Raw genomic sequence first — 21,915 nt, 5'->3', positions numbered from 1 at the left:
GAATAAATATTTTGAATATATCAGTTCAATACCCAGGAATCTAATGAAAAGACAAGCCAACAGTTTTGTACGTTCCCTGCCCCACAACAAAAGTGAAACGGATGTTTTACCTGTACTTTATCTGAAGAATCCAACAATCCAAGGTCTAAGATGCTGTCAGCCCCATTTTCCCTTTGAGGATAAAAGAAAACATCCATGAGAGACAACTACAGCCCAAAACACCAGCTTCATGATCAAAAGGTACCTTCAGTTTCTAAAGAAAAATGTTCTCATTCAATCTTGAAAACTCTTAATTAATTTTTGCTAATTATTTCAAGTGTAGAGAAGAAATACACACTTATCCTACCTAGTCCTACCCTGTAGTCAACACCTGAAGATACAGAATTTGGAAGTCCAAAATATTGAATTCAAGCTTAAAACTGAACAATCCTTTCAACTCATCCACATTAAACAAATAGATGCTTTATTGTTTAAGGTTTCCAACGTTGGCAAATAAGGCAAAAGCATGTTATAGATTCCCAGGGATTTGTTTTAAATCAAACACCAAACTTCATTAACCGTCACATTCTTATCAATTCCTAGATTTTTCTCAGTTCTCATGCATCTCATTGAACACTTACCATTTCTTCTCAAATGTAAACAGTCCTGAACCCTCCTCGTTATGTACCCGAGAATTGTACTAAGTCAGTGGTTCTCAACCTGGGGGTCGGGACCCCTTTGGGGGTCGAACGACCCATTCACAGGGGTCGCCTAAGACCAACGGAAAACGGTCTTTATATATTTTATATATACACCAATTTTATGGTTGGGGGTCACCATAACATGAGGGGTCGCGGCATTAGGAAGGTTGAGAACCACTGTACTAAGTCTTACCATTCTTCCTAAAAACATGCAGGCTGTCAAACTACAATAGCAGCAGTGTTTACGAGCTTCCCTTACAACACAAATCTATTGTTTTAGAAACTCTGAATATTCAGAAAAACCTTTCTCCTGTGGGGAAAATTAAGGTTCAAAAAACAACCTTCCCCCTAAGACCCAGAAGTTCTCTGTGCACAAGATCTGGTGCTTGTCTTCCATCAGGAGTTTAAAGCCTAAAATATGTTTCTAAGCTTCCCGGGGTAGCTCGGAATCTGCTCTGATGTTAGTATACCTTCCATGTGCTATAATGAGCTCCATGGCCTCGTCCACTCTTGCTCGAAGGGAATCTTCACTGGCCAGCAAGAGAAGCAGCTGAGCAGGAGACAGTTCCAACAGCATGCCTGTGATCTTGCTTGCAAATGCCTGGACACAAAGAATTGAATACCTTAAGTTTCAACTTCCATATTTATTTGGTAATTATGGGTTGGATACAATGGCCGAGTCCCCTCCTCCAGTGGAAGGAGTCCAGCCACCAACAAAAAATAATCCCTAGATTCACCGCATAGTGTCTGAGAAACCATAAAGCCATTGATTGACAGCCCAGTCATACACCCAGATACTCTGTGCTCATTTCATGGCTCACTTAAATTAAGACGACAACTTAGTTCATACTGTTTTAACTGCATGTATTTCTGTATTGTTATAGCCAATGGCTCAAACAATAAAGACTTGAACTAAAAAGAACTAAACTTAGTTCATAGATCTCTTTACATGCATGGAGATTTTTTTCTCTCCATTGGAATCAACTAGGAAATCCATGGCATAGAAGAGTTTTGGGTCCTCGGAGCTGAACATTTGCAACATATTGTGGGGCAGAAGCAGAAATCTTCATATCACAGTATACTAAAACCTTTGTTATACACTACTCATGGGGAGTGGGGGTTGCAGATTAATCCACTATGTTGGACAATGTAACTATGGCTCTGTGCTGCTCCTTGCCCAGAGCAGTATGTTTGGTAGCTGAATGGGAAAAAGGCATCCAAGCAGTATGTCAGCTGGCGGCACAAGATGTCAGAAGCTCAGCAACAGTCAGAGGCCTCAAGCTGGCCAACAGGAATGAGACCCGCCTCATGTGCCCGAAGACAAAGGCATATGCTGGCTGAGGGGACAGGACTTGCAAACAGGGCAATGTTAGTAAACTGAGCATTCTGGGTAACTAAGTGCTAGATAAAGGTTTGCTGCATATTTATTCAAACACATTTTATGTATTAGTCACACAGCTGCAGAGAAAAAGAACAAGCCAAGAACTTGCACAAGACAAGAACTTGCACAAATATACCCAAGTCATTTATGATTCAACACAGCACACCAGCAAATGTTCAGGATATAACAAAAACGAACAAGGCAGGTTAAGCTTACAGGTTGCATTGCTTGTACACGGGGATAAAGTCTTTCACCCAGGGCCTGCCGATGCGCGGGAAGAGGATCGGGGTCATCGCTGGGATTCCCTTCTGATGCAGGTCGGAAGGGTCTGGTGTCAATCGAGAGTTGCCTTCTAAAGTCCCTTTTAAAAAAATGTTATCAGAAATCATCTGTGACTTTACAGAGCCATATTCCAGGACCAACATACTTTTTTATTATGTTAAGACAGGGGTGTCAAACTCATTTGTTAAGAGGGCTGGATATGACATAAATGTGACTTGGTCAGGCCAGACCCTCGCTGGGCTGGCCCCAGAATGGCACCGGGGTGGGGTGGGGGGGAACTGGTGAGCCCACAGCAGGAGTGGGGTGGCTGCCTTGAGCATCACAAAATGCTTATCAGGCCATAAGCCAGCTGAGCCAAGCCCCCATTTGCTGGGCTTGCTAGGCCCGATCAGCAATGGGGTGGGGTGGGGGTGGGAATTGCCTCAGCTGGTTGTGGGTCTGATAAGCCCCTTGAAGAGGCCGTATCTGGCCCCCAGGCCACATGTTTGATACACCTGTGTTAAAAGATAACAGGATCATCCTTTCACATCTGATCACAACAATGGTATCACTAGTTTCCTAGATATCACTTTCTAAATCTCAACTGTGAAACCTGATCTAAAGACAATAAGGTGGATTGCGTAAATCCATTATAGCAGATGTTTTCCTCTGGTGCAAGGAACATTTTCCTGATGTAAGAAGCACGACTGCTAAAGGGAAGGCACCACTGTAAGTGAAATGGATCCGCCAGATGGCAATGGAAATGAGATTAGAGTTATTAATGCATACATCTGCTGCTGATATAGTGAACTGATTTTCATAATTAGTTCTGTTGTAGACAGACATTTTTATTAGAATAGCAGGATATAAATGCACAGCCTAAATGTATCAAATATGTATCAAATCAAACACTACACAGTTGTCAAGAAATGTAAACAGCAGCTATTGGGTGTAGATGAAAAAAGGACTAGCAGCCTCTTACTTAATAAAAGTAACACCCAATAATTATTGGTTCTAATTTTTAGACATTCTTCTTAATGTCTCTTCCAATATTCCCCCCAAAGAATGGTTTGCTCATCAGAATACTTACTGGCAGCTCCTGGCCCAAAAATCATCCAGCTGTCCTCGACCAGAGACAGAGTAGAAAAAGAGTTTGGATTTATACCCCACCTTTCTCTCCTGTAAGGAGACTCAAGGTGGTTACAAGCTCCTTTCCCTTCCTCTACCCACAACAGACACCTTGTGAGGGAGGTGGGGCTGAGAGAGTTCTGAATGAACTGTGACTAGCCCAAAGTCACCCAGCAGGAATGTAGGAGTGTGGAAACACATCTGGTTCACCAGATAAGCGTCTGCCACTCAGGTGGAGGAGTGGGGAATCAAACCCAGTTCTCCAATTAGAATCCACCTGCTCTTAACCACTACACCAGGCTGGCTTTCCGGCCTTGGCCTGGTGGAACTCTCTTTCAAGTGAGACCCGGGCCCTGATGTAATTCTGCAAGGCCTATAAGACGGAGATGTTCTGCCAGGCTTATGGCAGAAGGCAGCAATGGTTTCTATCTTGACGGCTTTTCTTCCCTTTCTTTCCCTTAATCGTTTACTGCTGTATCATTGTTTTTTCCTTTTCCTATTAAGAGTATAACTGCCTGTTCTGATTGCTCCTCCTTATTGTGTTGAAGATACCACTGGCGTTTATAAATTGAGGTTTTAATGTATGTATATATTTTAACTGTGTGAGGTTTTTGTTGGAAGCCCTACTTGTCAGGACTGCGTGAGGTAAAAAAACGAATAAATAAATAAATATTTTTAAAATTACTTACCTGTCCCTGTCCCGCCGAGAGCCAGTTCGCAAGCCGCTGCTATTTCTCCTCATTTCTCTTTCACGCTCTCTTTCCCGATCTCTTTCCCCTCTATTCCGTAATCTCTGCATGAGACCTGATGGGGAAGGCAAAGTTGCAAAACTTATACATCAATATTTGTACATCAATATTTATACACAAATATTATGAAATCATCACCATTGTGTTCAAACACAGATGTTTTAGAGGCTTTATTTGGAAGCCTTCCTTAGCCTCAACTACGGAAAATTTCCCAAGCCTTCATTGTTAGCTGTCAGTGAGATAGCAAGTCAGCCCTTACAATCAGTTATTCAGAGTCCCACAAAGATCCACAATGTCACTACTGCTATGCACTGGCATAATGCCCATTGGACAAGGTGGGCAGCTGCCCAGGGCATCACCTTGTGGGGGGCATCAAAATGTGCCCCCCACAGCCTGCAACCCCCATTGACAGCAATGCAGAAAACTCAATGCAGAACAAAGATTCTTGGGCAAATTTCTAGGATGTTCCTGCAGGGGGTGCATTTTTGGATGTATCGGCACCAAAATTTAAGGGTATCATCTGGAGATGATGGCACCCCCCCAAGTTTGGTGCAGTTCGGTTCTGGGGGTCCAAAGTTATGGACCCTCAAAGGGTAGCCCCCATCTCCTTAGCAAAGAATGGGGGATGGGGCACCCCCTTTGAGGGTCCATAACTTTGGACCCCCTTAAGAACCAAACATTGCATCTCAAACCTTTGGAGGTGCACCATAAGGATAGTTTCCCCAGATGATACCCCTGAAATTTTGGTGCCGATACATCCAAAAATGGCTACCCTGCAGGAACATCCCATAAATTTGCCCAAGAATCTTTGTTCTGCATTGAGTTTTCTGTATTGCTGTCCATGGGGGTTGCAGGCTGGGGGGGGGGGCATTTCTGAAGGCACAGCCTCAAAACTTTCAGGGTCTCATCAGGAGACTGCCCTGATGATACCCCCCAGGTTTGGTGCAGTTTGGTTCAGGGGGGCCAAAGTTATGGATCCTCAAAACTGTAGCCCCCATCTCCTATTAGCTCCCATTGGAAACAATGGGGGATGGGGCACCCCCTTTGGGAGTCCATAACTTTGGACTCCTTGAACCAAACCTCACCAAACTTGGGGAGTAGCATAAGGACAGTCCCCTGATGATATGCTGAAATTGTGGTGCTGATATGTCTAAAAATGCACCGCCTGCTGGCACCAATGTCCTGGTGCAAAAAAAAATTGGTCGTGGTGGAGTGGCCGCCCATTGGGGGGGGGGGTGCATCCAACTCAGGTTTTGCCCAGGACTACAGTTTGCCCAGGGCTGCCTCGCTATGCCTCTGCTGCTATGTAATAGTAAATTCAGCCACCAAACATAATCTCATATGCAGCTATTAGGTTATTATCAAAATGCTTGTGATACTTAGATCTGTATTGCATTGCCAATGCATCTCAGAGCTATTATCCCTTTGTTGAACTATACTCTGTCTCACCAAAAGAAATAAGCTGCCCAGTCGGACCCAGCACCAGCTCCCTTAAGCCCCCTCCAACTTTCCTCCTGTCTCAAACACCAAGCTGGGCCTGACGGGCTGCTCCACTGTCCCAAACACCAAGCTGGGCCCAGCAGAGTAGTGGCAGCTGCCCTCCCAGGTCCAGCTGCCTACCAGGTCCAGCACCAGAGCCCCCCCCCCAACCCAAACACCAAGCTGAGCCTGGCAGGCCACTGGCACAAGCCCTCCCAAGCCCCCCTCCCAAAACACCAAACCGGGTCCCATGGGACAGCAGCAGCCCTGGCACCAGCCCTCCCAAGCCCCTTCCCCCTGCAATGTTCCCCCCACCCCAAACAGCAAGCCATGCTGGCAGGACAGGACAGTGGCCTCCCCATTCCCACGCACCCATCCCCTGGCCCATATACCAAGCCAGGCTTGCTCCCTTCCCCCAACTCACCGCTTATCCACCTGCTCATAGTCCTTTGGGACTATTTTCTACTGCAGAAACACACACACGCTTCTGCCTCACCACTACTGACCACCCTTGGTTCTTTTTGTGAGACAGAGTGTAGTGTCTGAAAACAAACTGAGGAGATTCAATGAACGGAAAACTAAACCTAGGTAGGACTTTAGAAAAAGATCAATCATATCTTCTAAATCTGTTTTATCATAACCACGATCAGTCGGATAAGTGATTGGCTCTTAACTAAATATGAGATAATCAACACTTGTAAGAAAGTCAATCAACATGAGTGTATGAATTACATCTTATACAGGAGATTTTAACTCCTGTCCTCTTTTAAAAAGCAATTGATGCAACTTTTCAGTAACTGTTTCAATTAACTGTCCAAGATGAAAGTAACTCTGAGCAAACAGATTTCACTGAGAGGTGAAGAGTGCTTGGTTAGCTTGTAAACACAGCAAGAACAAGTTAGTGATGTAATAACCACTGCTATCTAACTCCTTAGAAGTTTCTGTTGTACAATGCATGCGCTGACACTTACTTGTATGTGTTCCCTTGTTGGCATTTTGGATACAATCTAGATTTGGCAGCTTCTCGTTTGACAAAAAAGCTTGTGCAATAGCTGTATAAAAGCTTCGTGCTACACCACTGCCTTCACCTGGTTCATCCTTAAAGGTAACTTTTACCCTGTGGACTGCCATTGGAGTTGTAGCACATCTGCGACCAAAGTGGTTGTTGAGCTGTCTCATTGTTTGCTGAATGAGAAGATCTCTATCTCGATCAACCTAGTAGACATGTAAGAACAGGATCTTAAGCTTCCGCAGAAACCACCAGGCGAATCAAAAGTTATTCCCCACCACCAAGCCCAGCCCCAACCATATATGGACACCTAGAATTCTACCTATCAGCAATAACAGCCAAGCTTCAGCAAAACTGAACGTTCATGTAATGTCTGACATAACCACAAAATCCAGCTGTATTAGAGCAAAGTTCATCAGATCACTTATAAGTTCAACAAATGCCCATTCTTCTCTTTCAGGAAGACAGAATATGGATTATGAGCTTAGAAGCTATATTAATGTTACCTCCCCCTCCCCTCCAAAAAAAGCAAGAGATGTGAGATTGGGTTGTAATTGCCAAGTCTTGAACTATCAATAAGATTATATAAATTAACACTGGAAATCAGATCGTCTTCCCTCGCCAGATGAATAGAAAGCAAAAGTCCAACCATTATTTGTGATGGACAAATGTGCTCATCAGATTGTTAATGCCTTCAGAGATCTATATCAAAAACTGGCATCTGTGGACTATATTTGTTTCTAAGGAAAACGATGTAAATATTTCACCAGTTGAATACTAAAATGAGGTTAAAAGTGACAATGAACAATTAATGTTTAATATACTGTGTTATCAGGCCCAGTAAGGGTTATAACAGACTGATAATTGTTCCTATAAGTGTTTTTCTCTTTGGATGTAGGTAAGGCTAATAATTGTTCCAATAATTTTGTTGTTAGTTGATTTGTTTTGATCTTCTTTATGTAGTAGCCTTAAAAGGACTGAAGGAGAAGCCCGTCAAAGTTTTATTTTAGCAATAATTTAATATGCGAGATAAAAATAAGCTTCTGAAGTCAGAAGAGATTAATCTCTGTTGCATTAAGAATGAGATATGTAATATTTAGTTATTCTTGGATATTTTTCATTGAGGCTTGCAACTTTGCTAAAACTCGCCATCTGAGTTTTAAATTCTGAATTTATTGATTTTATTCGAATCTTGTGTTATTGGTTTTAATATCATACATTAATTGTTGTTATGTATTCACTGTGTTAGATGCCACCCTGAGCCCTCCGTGGGGGGCTATAAATATATACTATATTTAAAGTATAAATAAAATAAATAAATAAATATAAATTTTGGGATGTGTTTTAATTATGTTTCTAAATAAAAGATTGTTTTAAAATTTTAAATTAAAAAAAGGATAAATGCTGAGGATAAATGACAATCAAACACTGGAACTCCAGTGTTGCTTCAATGTATGCCCAAATAAACTTTCTTTGTGGTTTAAAGAGTGCTAAACCCAGTCTGCCTTTTCCAACTCTGGGCAGGGGTTAATAGTTGCTTTCAATTGTTAAGCAGGATAAATTCTTTTCTCGGTAGGCCTAGGCTGGGTTTTTGGTACACAGCTTGGATAGCTGATGGCGAGCAAGTACCATGAGGAAAACATTTCCTCAACCCAGCAGATCTACGGCACAAAACAGACTGCTCAGGTTTCTCAAGATTTAATAGCCTGAAACATAAAAGTAAGATTGCTAGACGATCAAATGTACAGATATTTCATTGGAATGTGAGCGACAGGCTGTTCCAGTATAGATCACCTTTTAAATAAACATAAAAGCAAAAAATTACCTCTAGCGTTAAATCCCTAGATTGCTGGTTTCGAAGTTTTTCCATTTCTCTGCGGAATTTGGATTCCTTTACTTCAAAGCCACCTAATTCAGTCAAGATCTACAGAGAGAAGTTTGGCATTAATATCAGAAACTCCACACAAAACAACCAAGCAATCTCCATTTAAGGAAAAACATATACCGATCCTGGTTCTGCTCCCACGTCTTCCATGAACACTCTGCCAAATAATTCTAGAGAAAGGCGCCAACGTCCAAGCAGCATGTCGTGGGAAATAACCATGCCCATGAAACTACACTGTGGCCTAAAAAACAGAATAAAAAGGGTTGTGTTGTTTTTTTTACTGTCATCTATTAAAAGGTAACGGTACCTGTTTCCTAAAGCAGTAAATTTTAATATGAGCAAGTAACACATTTGGAATACACAGAATTCTTCCCCCAACCCACCTCAAGATTGTTAGAAATGCTACGTCAGCTTTGCCACTTCACTTCAGATGATCAACAGCAGTACAGTGGAACCTCAGTAATCTTCGCCTTCGGTTTTCGTCCGTTTCAGTTTTTGCCGGTTGCCCCCGGCCTTTTTTTGCTTCGGTTTTTGCCAGGCGCCTCAGTTTTCGGCTAAGCCGTTTGCATAAATTTACACTTTTTTGCGTAAATTTGCTACACTATTTGCATAAATATACACTTTTTGCGTAAATTTGCTGCTCTGTTTGTGTAGCGCATGTGCAAACGGCATAGCTTCGGTTTTCACCAGTTTCAGTTTTCACCGAGTGTCGACTGACGGATTACCAGTGAAAACCGAGGTTTCACTGTAGTTCCAGTCAAGTATTACTCGCCTACCGAAGACCAGAATTAAGATGCAAATCTCCATATGAAATTACCATATATACTTGTGTATAAGTCGACCCGTGTATAAGCCAAGGCACCTAATTTTACTGCCCAAACCTGGGAAAACTTATTGACTTAGGTATAAGCCTTTGTCAAACCCAGCTAGCAGGCAGAGAGAGTTCCTTATTTGGGCAGTGACCCCCCCGATGTCACTGCCCAAATAAGGAGCTCCCTCTGCCTCCCAGGGTGCCTCCCTGCCAGCCAGGGTGCCTCGGGGTTTCCCCTTCACCCTCCCAGAAGGAGGGCAGCAACAAGCAGCTTCTAGGTGGCAGGGAGGTTGTCCCGGCCCCGCCCCTAGCCTCCTTGTGATGGATAGAAAATGGTGACTCGCGTATAAGCCGAGGGGGCTTTTCTCAGCCTTTAAACAGGGCTGAAAAATTCGGCTTATACGCGAGTATAGGGTAGGTCACTTCCTTTTTGCCTCTCTCATCTGCAGTTGGGGCCAACCCCATGGAGCCAGCCACTTTGGGCTGTTACTCTGAGCGATACAGAACAGAGGAGAAGGACAGCAGAGTGACTGCCACAGGAAGCAGGAAAGAAAAGAAGTCTCTATTTCACAATACCTGAATGATGTCAGAGGTGGACCTTCACTTTCAGTCAGCCCAATCTCTGCCAGTAAACTGCTTTTCAGCTGTGCTGCCAGATCGTGGGCCGAAGGACCAGGCTTCGAACCCTCAGATTCTTCTGATGGGGCATTTTGCTGTTCCTCCTTCTTCTGTCGATTCTGCATGCTCATGACATTTTTTAAATTGGCTGCATAAGACATTTTTGTTGGAAGAACCTAAAGTGAAGATGAAATTAAACTGCGTAAGCAAGGACTGCTACACTATCGTTGGTACAGCCTTAATAATCAAACCCTTCAAACCAGTTAAACCAGAGTGCTGGAAACCAATTAGTCCAACTATTTTAGCAGAACTAAAGATCTTTTTATGAATACGTATTTCCACTTAATATGATAAAACTTCAGAACACTATTCCAAACAAATGAAAGTACTCCAAAAGCAATCTGGAATCTGCCAGGACAAAAATTCTGCAAGAGCAAGCATGCACTCTCTTACAAGGTAACGGTAGTTCCCCGTGCAAGCACCGGGTCATTACTGGCTTATGGAGTGACATCACATCATGACGTTTACTGGGCAGACTTTGTTTACAGGGTGGTTTACTACTGTCTTCCCCAGTTGTCTACACTTTACCCCCAGCAATCTGGGTACTCATCTTACAGACCTCAAAAGGATGGAAGGCTGAGTCAACCTTAAGCCGGGCTACGTGGAACTGACTTCTGCTGGGATCAAACTCAGGTTGTTAGGACAGCTTTTGAGTGCAGTACTGCAGCTTACCCCTGCACCATGGGGCTCCTAACTCTCTTTCTTAGATCTATGTTATTAGGAACTGAATTTTGTGTGCATACCCATATTCATTTCTGTGAATGAACGGAAATAGGTGAAAAATGCTCAGTTGTAATTTTAAAAATGGATGGGAGTTCGTAAAATATTTTTTAAGAAGTTTGAACTGTCACTATTTACATTGTGCTTGAAGACGAAACCAGAATGGTACTGAATATATGCTCGCTCGCTCAGAGAATAGTGGCAGTTTGTGCTTAGGTATGTGACCTTTTCTCTGGCTACTGCAATGGCCATCCCAGAGCCTGGAGAAAACATCGTGGTGATTTCCTTGTTCTTTCAGCAAGGGCATTTCATGGATGCACATACACACACAGCATAACAGAAAGAACATCCAAAAGGAGAGGAAGAAGGAAGGTTTACTATGGTATGTGTCATAGTAAAATGCATACCTCAAGACAGTTTCTGTCTGCTGTCACTTCCATTAAACACTTTCCACTGTTGGCAGAAGATGAATACAGACCTTGACTTGGCCGACCAAACAGATCTTCTTTTCTAGCATTTGGCTATTAAAAAAAAAATCCACATTTTATCCAGCACTGAAGCAGATGCAAACGTCACTATGCAAACCATAGAAAGACGATGCGGTGGGTTTTCTGGGTTGTATGGCCATGTTCCAGTAGTATTGTCTCCTGACGTTTCGCTTGCATCTGTGGCTGCCAGCTGCCAGCCACAGATGTGGGCAAAATGTCAGGAGAAAGTACTACTGGAACATGGCCATACAACCCGGAAAACCCACCGCATCCTAGTGATTCCAGCTGTGAAAGCTTTCTACAATACACTGAACATCTCTACGGGGTGAAATTGTTCCAAGACAATTGGAAAAACTATGGATCAGGAAAGCACACCGACTCTGTTCCTTAACTTTTCTTTTACGCTGCAGAGGCACAAGGACTATTCCATCATTTCTCATAGTCAAAAGGACCTTCAAATCACCACTGGCTGACCATATCTATGATCGCCTAAACACGGACTCTTACAGGAAAGAATCCACACTACCCCAGATCCTCTTAAGATGCCAGCGAAACATCAGGAGAAAATACTACTGGAACACAGCCATACAATCAGGAAAACCCAAAGCATCCTAGGGATTTCAGCCATGAAAGCTTTCGACAATATATAGAAAGATGCATTCTTCTCTCCAGTATAAATTTTTCTTACGCTCCCCTCCCTCCTGCCCATTCCAATGGTTAAGGCACCAATCGGTACTAGCTTTAACCATATTTTAATAACTAAGATTTGAAGTTAGTCTCAAAACCTTGGTTAACAGAAAACCTTGGGTGGAATAAACTTCAAGGGCTATGGCAAGCATAACATACTGCAATTGCTCCCAATTCCTTAACCATGATTAAAGACTCAGGAACATTATATATGCAACGACCACCGGAAATAAGAGAATAATCTCTTTTTTTGTTGTTATATGGTATCTAATGTCACCTGTAAGAGATGTGGCTGATCTGCAAGGGGAATAGCCTCTGCAAGGGGAACTTCGAAAGGATTGGGTGGGATACAGCCAAGAAACGTCATGGAATCTGACCGTCGGAAGAATGGGTGATTTTGGCCTGTTTCAGCTGGGAGGGAGTCATCATCTTTGTCATTAAGTGTAGCACCTGGACAGAAGAAGCATGGAGGAAGAAAGCAAACAATCACTATTTTTTTGGAGGGGAAAGATTTTTTCAAAAAAATGTGAAAATCAAAATATTGTAAGTTCTCTATAGATCTCTTGTCCAATCAAACTTGGAATGTCTCCCTTTATACCATAATTAACAGAAACAATCCGTTGTCCTGGTCTTCCATGTTACTTGATAACTGCTGATATTTGGGCAGCATGGATGCACGTTTCACCTGCTCAAGTTTGTGGATCCTGCTGCTGAAGACTCAAACGGACTGAGGAACGACCAAGTAACCTTTATGACAGGTACACCTGAAGTCTACCAGCACTTGGACGAGGTTCAAGTTCTGCTTTTGCAATTATGAGGCAAGACAACTTCCTACCACCACCACACACCGCCCCCTACCCCAGGTAACTGGGAATGATGATCCACCTCACAGGTTTGTTGGGAAGACAAACACAGCGCAAATTTATTGCCAAGCAAAGTAGAAGCCAAATTCACATACAAATAAATCCCTGTAATATTTTCCTGACATAATCACTGCAGGTTTTGCAGCTGCCTCCTCGACCTCTCCTCTCTCCTCCCTTTTTCTTTTTTTCTAAATCATTTGTTTGCTTAGTCACCATGTCTTGCGGATGAGGCTATTCTCCAAAATAACTTGGATTCAGACTATTGAAGATTAAAACTATCTTCCTCATCTTTTTCTTACTTCCTTTTTTACTTCCTCCTTTCTTTTCAATTTCCTACATGCAACGGTGGCACAGTCACAAAGTGGTTGGAAGTAGCGCCTTCCCTTCTGCAAACAGGGAGGTAGTTCAAGGGAGCCCATCAGGCTAATCAGAAGTCATTTCTCTCCCATTGCTATCATAAATCCAGACGTCTGGAAGTAGGGTGAAGTTTTCAGTGGACAGCAGAAACACTCTGTACAAGCCCAAAGGCATTTTGTGTAGTATGATTCAAGAATGAGCACTGACACTAAAAACGTGAGTCTAGTGCTCATCTGTGAACTGATACCTAGGATGCTGTCATTGGAACAGTGCCTGATACTTCTAAGAACTCTATGAAACTTTCTAGTCCCAAGGTACTGATGTGAGAGGCTCATGCCACCCAGTTCCCAGCCACCCCAAATAATACAAATACTAACTTTGATTTGTGTCATCATCGTTTTCATGTTCTGAATCTTCATTGTCAAGACCAAGTTCCAAGAGCTCCCGGGTCCTTAAAACGTAAATGACACATCGTCTTAGACAAACAGTAGTTTTATTTAACAATAATATATAAGAAAGTTACTTTTTAAACATCGTATCAGCTCAATTCATCATTTAACACAAAAGGATCCGATGCCTAACTGTACATGCTGCAGTCATAAAATATTCAGTATGAACGTACTTTCAAAACATATTGTGTTGAAGCAGGTTACAGAATAAACTGTTAAGGACGTCTTGTGAATGCACAGAATTAAAACAAGCAGAAAAATAAGAATAACTTTTCTAGCTTCTGAAAGGAAGCCAGTAAAAGCTGTGAGATTCTGAAAGAAGATGTTCCACTGCACAGGGATGCGTCAGAAATGCCCTGTTCTTGTAAATAACAATCGGAAATCTGTAAACCATGTACTTAGAGCTGAGCATCATTAGTTGATCTCGAAGTCAGGCAGGGAGAAGACAGACATGTGGATGAAGATAGTCTCCAAAATAAAGTATAGGTGTCAAACTCGCAGCCCTCCAGATGTTATGGACTACAGTTCCTATCATCCCCTGCCACCACCATGCTGGCAGGGGATGATGGGAACTGTAGTCCATAACATCTGGAGGGCTGCAAATTTGACACCTGTTATTCAGACTATTTAAGATTAATATTAGCACCCTGAATTGGGCTTGAACATAAACTGATAGGTTAGCTGTTCTGAAACTGGCAACGTCTCTTCACAACAGTTCATTTCTACCAATGATAGATGAGCTGCAACCTGCTTTCTGACTCTTCAAAGTCTTCTAGGGCGGCAAATCTAATCTGGAAAGCAATCTGGCATGGATTATCATCCATTTTCCAGCTCCCATCTTCCAGCAGTGTTGAACCAACCAAAAAACTTGTAAAACACAGAATAGGTCACAGTAATGGAATATAGAAGTTCTCCCAGATACAAATACTTTCAGCACAGGCATGTCTCACTGCTACTAGCAGCTCTCTCATCCAGTTTAACATTAAATTTGTTCACCCACACCCGGAGTATCACTGATATTCATTCAAGGAAGATTAATCTGATGACAAACAATTGAGTTTAATAATGATTCTGCACCCCACAGTTCCCACTGACTTCCGCTCATCAGCTGTCAGTAGATGTTTTGCGGGATTTCAGTTTTAACAATTTTGACTGAGAACAAGAAGGTTTCGAGCACTACCATACAGGAATGAAATAATCATTACTGAATGGTGTCACCCCAACCCTTAAGACCAGAAGCAATTCAGACGAATACCATTAAGGATGGTATCAAAAGCCTCTGAATCTAGAAGAGTCAGCATAGCCACACACCATACACTAGGACAACCAAAGCAATCTGAAGAATTAGACTGAAGAACTCGGCCTCCGAAGAAGGACACTGCACTTTAACTGCCAAGAACTACTAGTGTTCACGAAAATCCATAAAAAGGCCCAGGTCAATCATCATTATTTTCTCCTGGCACCAAATTATTTTCTGGAATGCAGAAAAAGCATCCTCACTCACCATCACTATGGTGAAGATACTGCAGATGCCATTCTCATAGCCTGCCCAATGTTTCACTAGGACAGGCTGCATTCCAGATTTCACTGTATTTTACAACAAATGCATCACCATCTTTAGACATTCAGCAATGCATATATAAAGATACAATGCTGGCTGAAAACATCTGACAAGAACACAGCTCATCTAGTTAAAGAAAGGTTTCCGTCTCTATACCTTTTTCGTTCCAACTGAGGTGCGTCTAATGTTGTCTGTTGGTTCATTGCTTTAATCCAATAAATGAGAGCTTGAAAAACATATGCTACATGTTTCAGTGAGCAAACATCCAACACTGGTAGAACATCAGAATGTTCGTCGTTGTGGGAACGCATCAATGAGAGGGCATAGTTTAAGAAGTCTCCTCTCGCAGACATCATGCCCTGACGAGCACTGAGCAGTGTGGCGCGCCTGTAATTAAAAAAACAAAACATCTTGTTTGTTAACAAAGATATCCAGGGCTCAACAGATAAAGCTCTTCATGTCAGCATACCTTAAGAGAGATAACAAACTTTAATATTACTTATTAAGAGAGCTAGTTAAACACTCTTGAGAGTACGGAGCGCTACGGTATATTATCTGCTTGCCATTATTGACTATCTAGTCATGAGTCCCATCTACTCCAACATCCAATTAATAAGAAATATTCGCACCTTCTGCCCTCCAATGTTCTTAAACTAGCTTCTTCACGCGCTGTCATCCTCTCCCTCCGAGTTGAATTTTGAGATGCGTGAAGTGGGTGGTTCGGATGTCCTGGATCTCCAGCAGAGGCAAGAGCAGACCCATAACGCAACTGAGCTTCAGTGGAATCCATAATGCTCACCATCCAGTTCCAGGTGGGGATAAGCTTCTCCTCAACGTAGTTCTAAATAAATGGTGTTAAGTATTAATGTATTAGCAAACAAGCCTATACTTAAGTGATCCAGGTGATCAACCTATTCCTGACAATTTATAATCCCTACAGTCTTTCATATTGCTGGAAACACTCCAGGGCAACATTTCCTTCGGTAGGTTATACAATTTGCAAATACCCACTGCATTTGCACACATTCTTACATCCTAACTCTGACTCAAGCACCACTCTCTCCGTAACTAAACGTGCCATCATTTCCTATCTGCCTGCATCAGCCACTAGGAAAAGGCAGAGTACTCCAATATATACATTCACTCATATACTTCCCAGAATTCCTGGATAGCAGAGTTTCTCAAATGCTGTCTAAGGAGAAGATCTAAGAGGAACAAGAAATGCTGTCAGAGCAAACGGGGAAAGCAAACAAAAGCAGTGAAGAATAAGTAGCAGAGGAAGTGGTAGAGAGAAGCAATTAACCATCATGCAAAATAGTTTTAAAGGGCAAGGCAGATTTTTTCTTTTAAAAGGCACTATTTAACACAGAGCCACCATTTACTTGTTTTTGCATCATACCTGCAAGTTTACTGCGTCTTGATAGGTCAGCTTCACTGCGGCTGGAATCTGGGAGTACACCAAGTGATTGTACTTGGGAATCAGGCCCATCAGATCAGATATCTGTCGGATTACAATGCTGTAAGCCCTTGCTAAACTGCTTGCTGATGTCAGATAGCTACTAGCATTGCTGGCTTCAAGTGCTGCTGCAGCTGCAGCTGCGCTTGTGCTGATAGTCCCGCTCCGACGGAGATTTGATGGATCAATGTAAATTAAGCCTGCTGAACTTGCTAAAGACAGAAAAAGACAGCATTTAGAGGGTTAATATCAGATAAACAGAACTTAGCTGCAATAAACAACGCACAGACAGATAGTCAAACACGGTCCTACTCAGTTCACAAACAGGCGTTAAACAGTTGAAGCAACACATAACTTGTCAGCTACCTTTCAAAGATGCAAACAAATTTTCTGAGTATTTTCCTTTGACCAAAATATTTTAAAAACCACATTACTCTGTTCCACAGAAAGATGAGAGTAGATTGTATATTCCTCCACCTCAGAACAAAGCATGCTGGACCTTATTTGTTGTAGAATGCTCCACCTGGGCCCTAGTGCCTACCTACCCTTGCTCCCTGCATCTGTTTGAAAGTAAAACTACATTTTGGCATAAATGCTCTTGTGTCACATGTTCAACAATGCACAAAATGATGGTTTTGACAAAAACAGTGCGTAAAAATGCATGGTAATTCTCACTATAATTCTAATATTCATCTGGGATTATATTCTAATGCAGAAGCATATACAGCTTTTTCAACAGCTGCACCTCAACTGACCGAACTATCATCTTTCTGTGGAACAGAGTATAGCTAATACTTCAGGGGAAAGTGGATACAAAAACTCACCTGCTGGAGTAGAGGTGCTGGACGGGGCAGTGCTGGTCGTCCTCTGGTTCTGGGTGTTACGCACCGCCCACTGCATTGAACGGGGCGCTTGGGCTGCCCCACTGGCATGGGAGCTGTTGGTTGTTCGCTCCAGAGGCTCATCTAGCATGAAGGTCTCTTGCTCTATATCATCACTCTGGCTGCTGCTGCTGTCGGAGTCACTGGTGTCGTTGGACTGAGAGTCGTCCTCAGAGAAAAACGCTGGAACGCTGCTGGCACCTGTAGAAAAACATGTAAGGATTGTGTAAGGATTGTGGCTGCTCACGTCTTTCCTGCAAGGAACAAAACCTATTATGGGGCAATTCACCTTTTAAGGCGACACAAATCTCAATGACTTCTGTTGCTTATAAAACGGACCATGTTTCCAGAGAGTAGTGTGAATCTCCATGCCAATAGACAAAAGGAGCTACTAATTAGAAAGCAGAACATGAAGAAACAACCAGTCTCTGTCTAGTATATTCTGGTTTTTTAAAAAAAGAAGTTTAACACCATTGTAGAAGGAAGATACCAAGCTGAAGCTACATGACAGTGCATATGGTGCACTTCAATCATCACTCACACAATGTTATTTTATTTCTGTTTCAGTCATTTGAATCCCTCCCCCAAAGACTCAAGAAGAAAAGGGGCACCAGGAAACAGGCAGATGGCTGCCATGTTGACAACCACTGACGCGGACCTCTTGGCATCTACCTGCCGCACCATTAGAGACTGTTCTTAATGCATTGCAAAACAGCCATATCAAAAATTTAGACAACAAAACTTTAACTGAAGGCATTACCTGCTTCTGAGCCTGCCGTAGCTGCGGTGACCACACTTCTGCGCCCGCTAGCATTGTCCTGGTTGCTGTGGTTGCTCTCACTGTCACTCTCAGTTTCTGCTGCCGCCAGGAGGTCCAGTTCCATGTCACTTCCTAATGAATAGGAAGCAAATTCAACTAGTGAAGTGATGTTAACTATATTTCTACCACTGTCTCATGGGAACTCCAGATACTCCATGTATCACCAATTAATGTTTATTTATGATCAATGACCAGAACAAAATTTTAAAAATTGCAATAGAATACAATAGAAATCCAACCATAAGTAATCTAACATTAATCATACTGCTGAAGACAATATTTATCATATGGTGTTAGCCAAAGTCAGCCTAATCTCGCACGCTGCCATGCCAAATTTAGCCACCTTGTGTGTTATTCCAAAATGCTTATCAGAAAGTTAAAGTGGAAGGTAAAACTGCCTGGGTCATCTGGGATGACCCATAACTATTGGTGTTATAAGGGCACTACAAATTTGTATAAAGCACAGTCCAATAGAACACGCTCAGAGGTTTCAATACATGTTCCCCACAAGGACACGGACATTCTACAAAGGGGATTTTCTTATACCGCCTGTCTGTAACTGCTCATGGAAGAGCGTCATATCGCAACAATGTGAAAACTGTTCTGTGTCATGGATTTTCCAAGCGTACAAGATAAGGCATCGAAATTCCCTGAAACCTAACTGAATAGAATAACAACCTTAGAACTTATTAATCTCATCCAGTACGATACAAAACTGTCCTGTAATATTAACAGAAAAATACCTTTAAAGAAAAATACCATTCTTAGCAGGTAAGTAAACACTAAGATCCTAACTCTGGCTTCTGCCTGAATTACGCCAGCCTCAAGATGTAATGTTGTGTTTCAGACAGAAGATGGCACTAGAACAATTGTCCTGAACAATGTGGACTGGACCATCTTCATCAGGGCAAAGATGGAGCCATCCCATATAGCTAAGTCTTTCATTTTAATCTCTCATTTGGGGTTTCTGTAGCAGCAATAAGAAACACATCTGTTCCCTGCTTTTGATTCCCACAAGTGTTGTATGTGTGAATGTTACTTATTCACTACAGCCCTGGCCCTTGTGAAAACAGATGTGGGGAGGGGGGAGGGGGGGAGGCAGGGTGAAGAGGAAGAGACAACTTGGAAAATACAGCCCTTGGCATATGGCAAAGTCTAAGCATTTCAAAAACAATGCATACCATCTTCATCATGCTCGTCATGCTGCCCTTCTGCTTCCGCATTTTCTTCGCCATGTTCTTCTTGTTCGTCGTGGTGGTCCTCTTCCCCAGCCACCCCCTCAACCACTTCAACCTGGAATGGACAGGGTTTTTTTTAAATGCTAAGCAGTGTTTTGGAACCACTGCAAACAAAATTCAACAGAAAAATCCACATAACTACCTCTTCCACATCTGCTGACACGATGTCATCTTGCTCTTCGTCCCTGCCACGAACTGGCTGAGACTGACTGATCCGTCTTTGCTGTGGATTTCTAATAATATAGGAAGACTGAGACTGACTGGAACTGCAAGGCAAAGAAAAGGCTTTTTTAAAAAAAACACAAGGATATAGTAAATTGTAATATTAACACACCGTGCATTCGTTCTCTTCACACTGGCTGGCTTGACTGACTCAACCTGACAGAAGATTACTCAGATGAATACTTACATAATCGTTTCTATAAAAGTACTATAATATTAGATTAAAAGAAGGGATTTTATAGAGCTCAGATTCTCTGCCTCCAATTCTGAAACCAGGAGAACAAGAGGCCTTCTTGTACCATTTGAGGCCCTTTCCGCACATGCAGAATAATGCACTTTCAATCCACTTTCAATGCACTTTGCCACTGCGGGGACTAGCAAAACCCACTTGCAAACCATTGTGAAAGTGGATTGAAAGGGCATTATTCTGCATGTGCGGAAGGGGCCTAAATCCAGCTTCCACCACATCACAGCCTGATCTTCAGACTCCTCTGAGAATTCTAACAAACTACACTGTCCTCCTAAAAATATGTGAGAACCACGGATTCTGAACTAGTCACAGCACTGCAATGAGGACATGTAATAGGAAAGGTCAGGGTTGTGAGCCAGTAAGGCATAGTGCACAGTTTAGCAGGATGGAGACAAGAATCTGGGAAATATGAGTTCAAATCCCTACTCAGCTACAACATTCACTGGGTGATCTTGGGCCAATCACTGCTAGCCTAAACCTACTTCACATGGCTTTTGTGAGGATCATTTAAGAGAGGAGAAGCTATTCCAACAGGAGATGCATGCAGGTGCTGCCTTCCTATGGGAGCCAGCCTTCATGAGGTTGGGTTGGCCGGCTACCTACCAGAGGGAAGATCTTTAAAGCCATCTCAGTTGGGATGGTGGGTCTCTCCTGAACTGGAGGCAAGATCACTACTCGCTCCCCGTACCTTCTAGATCAGGGGTGTCCAACTCTGGCCTCCAGATGTTCATGGACTATGATTCCCATCAGCCCATCTGGAGAACAGAGTTGGACATCCCTGACCTAGATTAAACCAAATACTTTCCTTTCTGGAAAGCTGAACTAGACTGACAGAGGGATGGAACTTATTGAGATTCACTCGTGCTTTTCAGATGGTACCATGTTACTCTGTAGAAGAAGAAGAAGAGTTTGGATTTATATCCCACCTCTCTCTCCTGTAAGGAGACTCAAGGTGGATTACAAGTTCCATTCCCTTCCTCTCCCCACAACAGACACCTTGTGAGGTAGGTGGGGCTGAGAGAGTTCCGAAGAACTATGACTAACTCAAGGTCATCCAGCAGGAATGCAAGCATGCGGAAAGGCATCCGGTTCACAAGATAAGCCTCCGCCACTCAGGTGGAAGAGTAGGGAATCAAACCTGGTTCTCCAGATTAGAATCCACCTGCTCTTAACCACTACACCACACTGGCTCTCATACCACAACGTAAATTATGGTTATTTCATCTTGTTGTGAACCATATTGGAGACCTGTGAGTAAAAAGGGAGTGAACCTTGAGCTCCTTGAAAGAAGGGCTGGATAAAAATGTGACATGACCTCTTTTAGTTACTTCTCTGTGTACAACATCATCATTCTTCAGCCATTTATTTTTCCAGATACAACTCACTTAGAGGGCAAATCTATCTGCAACAGGGTGAAAAGGATATCCTTCAAAAGTTATTGTAAAATCTTTAGGAAAAAACTGCTATCATGAAAATAATCCTTACTTGCTAGACTGGTCAGATGAAGGCCGAGGAGGCAATGGTTCCACTGAGAACAGTTCTTCGCTGCCTTGCATGGCATCTATGCTAGTGCTCGCCAATGTAAAAGGTGCTGTAGGACGTGCAATACCCATTCTGACTGGAATTATGAGTGATTCTGCAACATTACACAACTCCTCCACAGCATAAGGGAGCAAAGCCTGGAACACACGCTTACATTTTCCAATTGGTTGTGGAATAAAGTTGCTGGAACAGAGGCAGAAAAGAGAAACAAGTGGGTGAATAGGTAACCTATTCAAAAAGGTTCAGGAAATACACAAATCGGGACAGATCTTCCACTACATTGCACAGTCACAGAACTGAAACTGGTTCTGGTGGGTTTT

General features: G+C 42.6%; 1 protein-coding gene across 8 annotated transcripts in view; it reads right to left on the bottom strand.

Moving 5' to 3' along the window:
- Positions 1-21,915, bottom strand: part of UBR5 (ubiquitin protein ligase E3 component n-recognin 5) — an 85,581-nt gene that overhangs the window by 8,531 nt on the left and 55,135 nt on the right. For 7 of the 8 annotated variants that reach the window (XM_048507412.1, XM_048507411.1, XM_048507413.1 and 4 more), the window contains 19 exons: positions 21,539-21,778; positions 19,724-19,847; positions 19,525-19,636; positions 18,284-18,415; positions 17,467-17,724; positions 16,586-16,854; positions 15,816-16,027; positions 15,343-15,573; positions 13,554-13,627; positions 12,234-12,406; positions 11,189-11,302; positions 9,960-10,177; positions 8,693-8,813; positions 8,513-8,611; positions 6,650-6,893; positions 4,140-4,254; positions 2,278-2,422; positions 1,151-1,281; positions 111-171 (listed from right to left, as the gene is read on the bottom strand). In XM_048507412.1, the coding sequence (XP_048363369.1) occupies positions 111-171; positions 1,151-1,281; positions 2,278-2,422; positions 4,140-4,254; positions 6,650-6,893; positions 8,513-8,611; positions 8,693-8,813; positions 9,960-10,177; positions 11,189-11,302; positions 12,234-12,406; positions 13,554-13,627; positions 15,343-15,573; positions 15,816-16,027; positions 16,586-16,854; positions 17,467-17,724; positions 18,284-18,415; positions 19,525-19,636; positions 19,724-19,847; positions 21,539-21,778 (3,073 nt within the window). The remainder of the gene's footprint in view (positions 1-110; positions 172-1,150; positions 1,282-2,277; positions 2,423-4,139; positions 4,255-6,649; positions 6,894-8,512; positions 8,612-8,692; positions 8,814-9,959; positions 10,178-11,188; positions 11,303-12,233; positions 12,407-13,553; positions 13,628-15,342; positions 15,574-15,815; positions 16,028-16,585; positions 16,855-17,466; positions 17,725-18,283; positions 18,416-19,524; positions 19,637-19,723; positions 19,848-21,538; positions 21,779-21,915) is intronic. The other variant, XM_048507414.1, reaches the window with a different exon arrangement.

The sequence above is a fragment of the Sphaerodactylus townsendi genome, linkage group LG09 (genome assembly GCF_021028975.2).
Source record: "Sphaerodactylus townsendi isolate TG3544 linkage group LG09, MPM_Stown_v2.3, whole genome shotgun sequence".
Taxonomy (NCBI): domain Eukaryota; kingdom Metazoa; phylum Chordata; class Lepidosauria; order Squamata; family Sphaerodactylidae; genus Sphaerodactylus; species Sphaerodactylus townsendi.
Note: the sequence above shows the minus strand (reverse complement) of the source record. Positions and strands in the feature narration are given on the sequence as shown.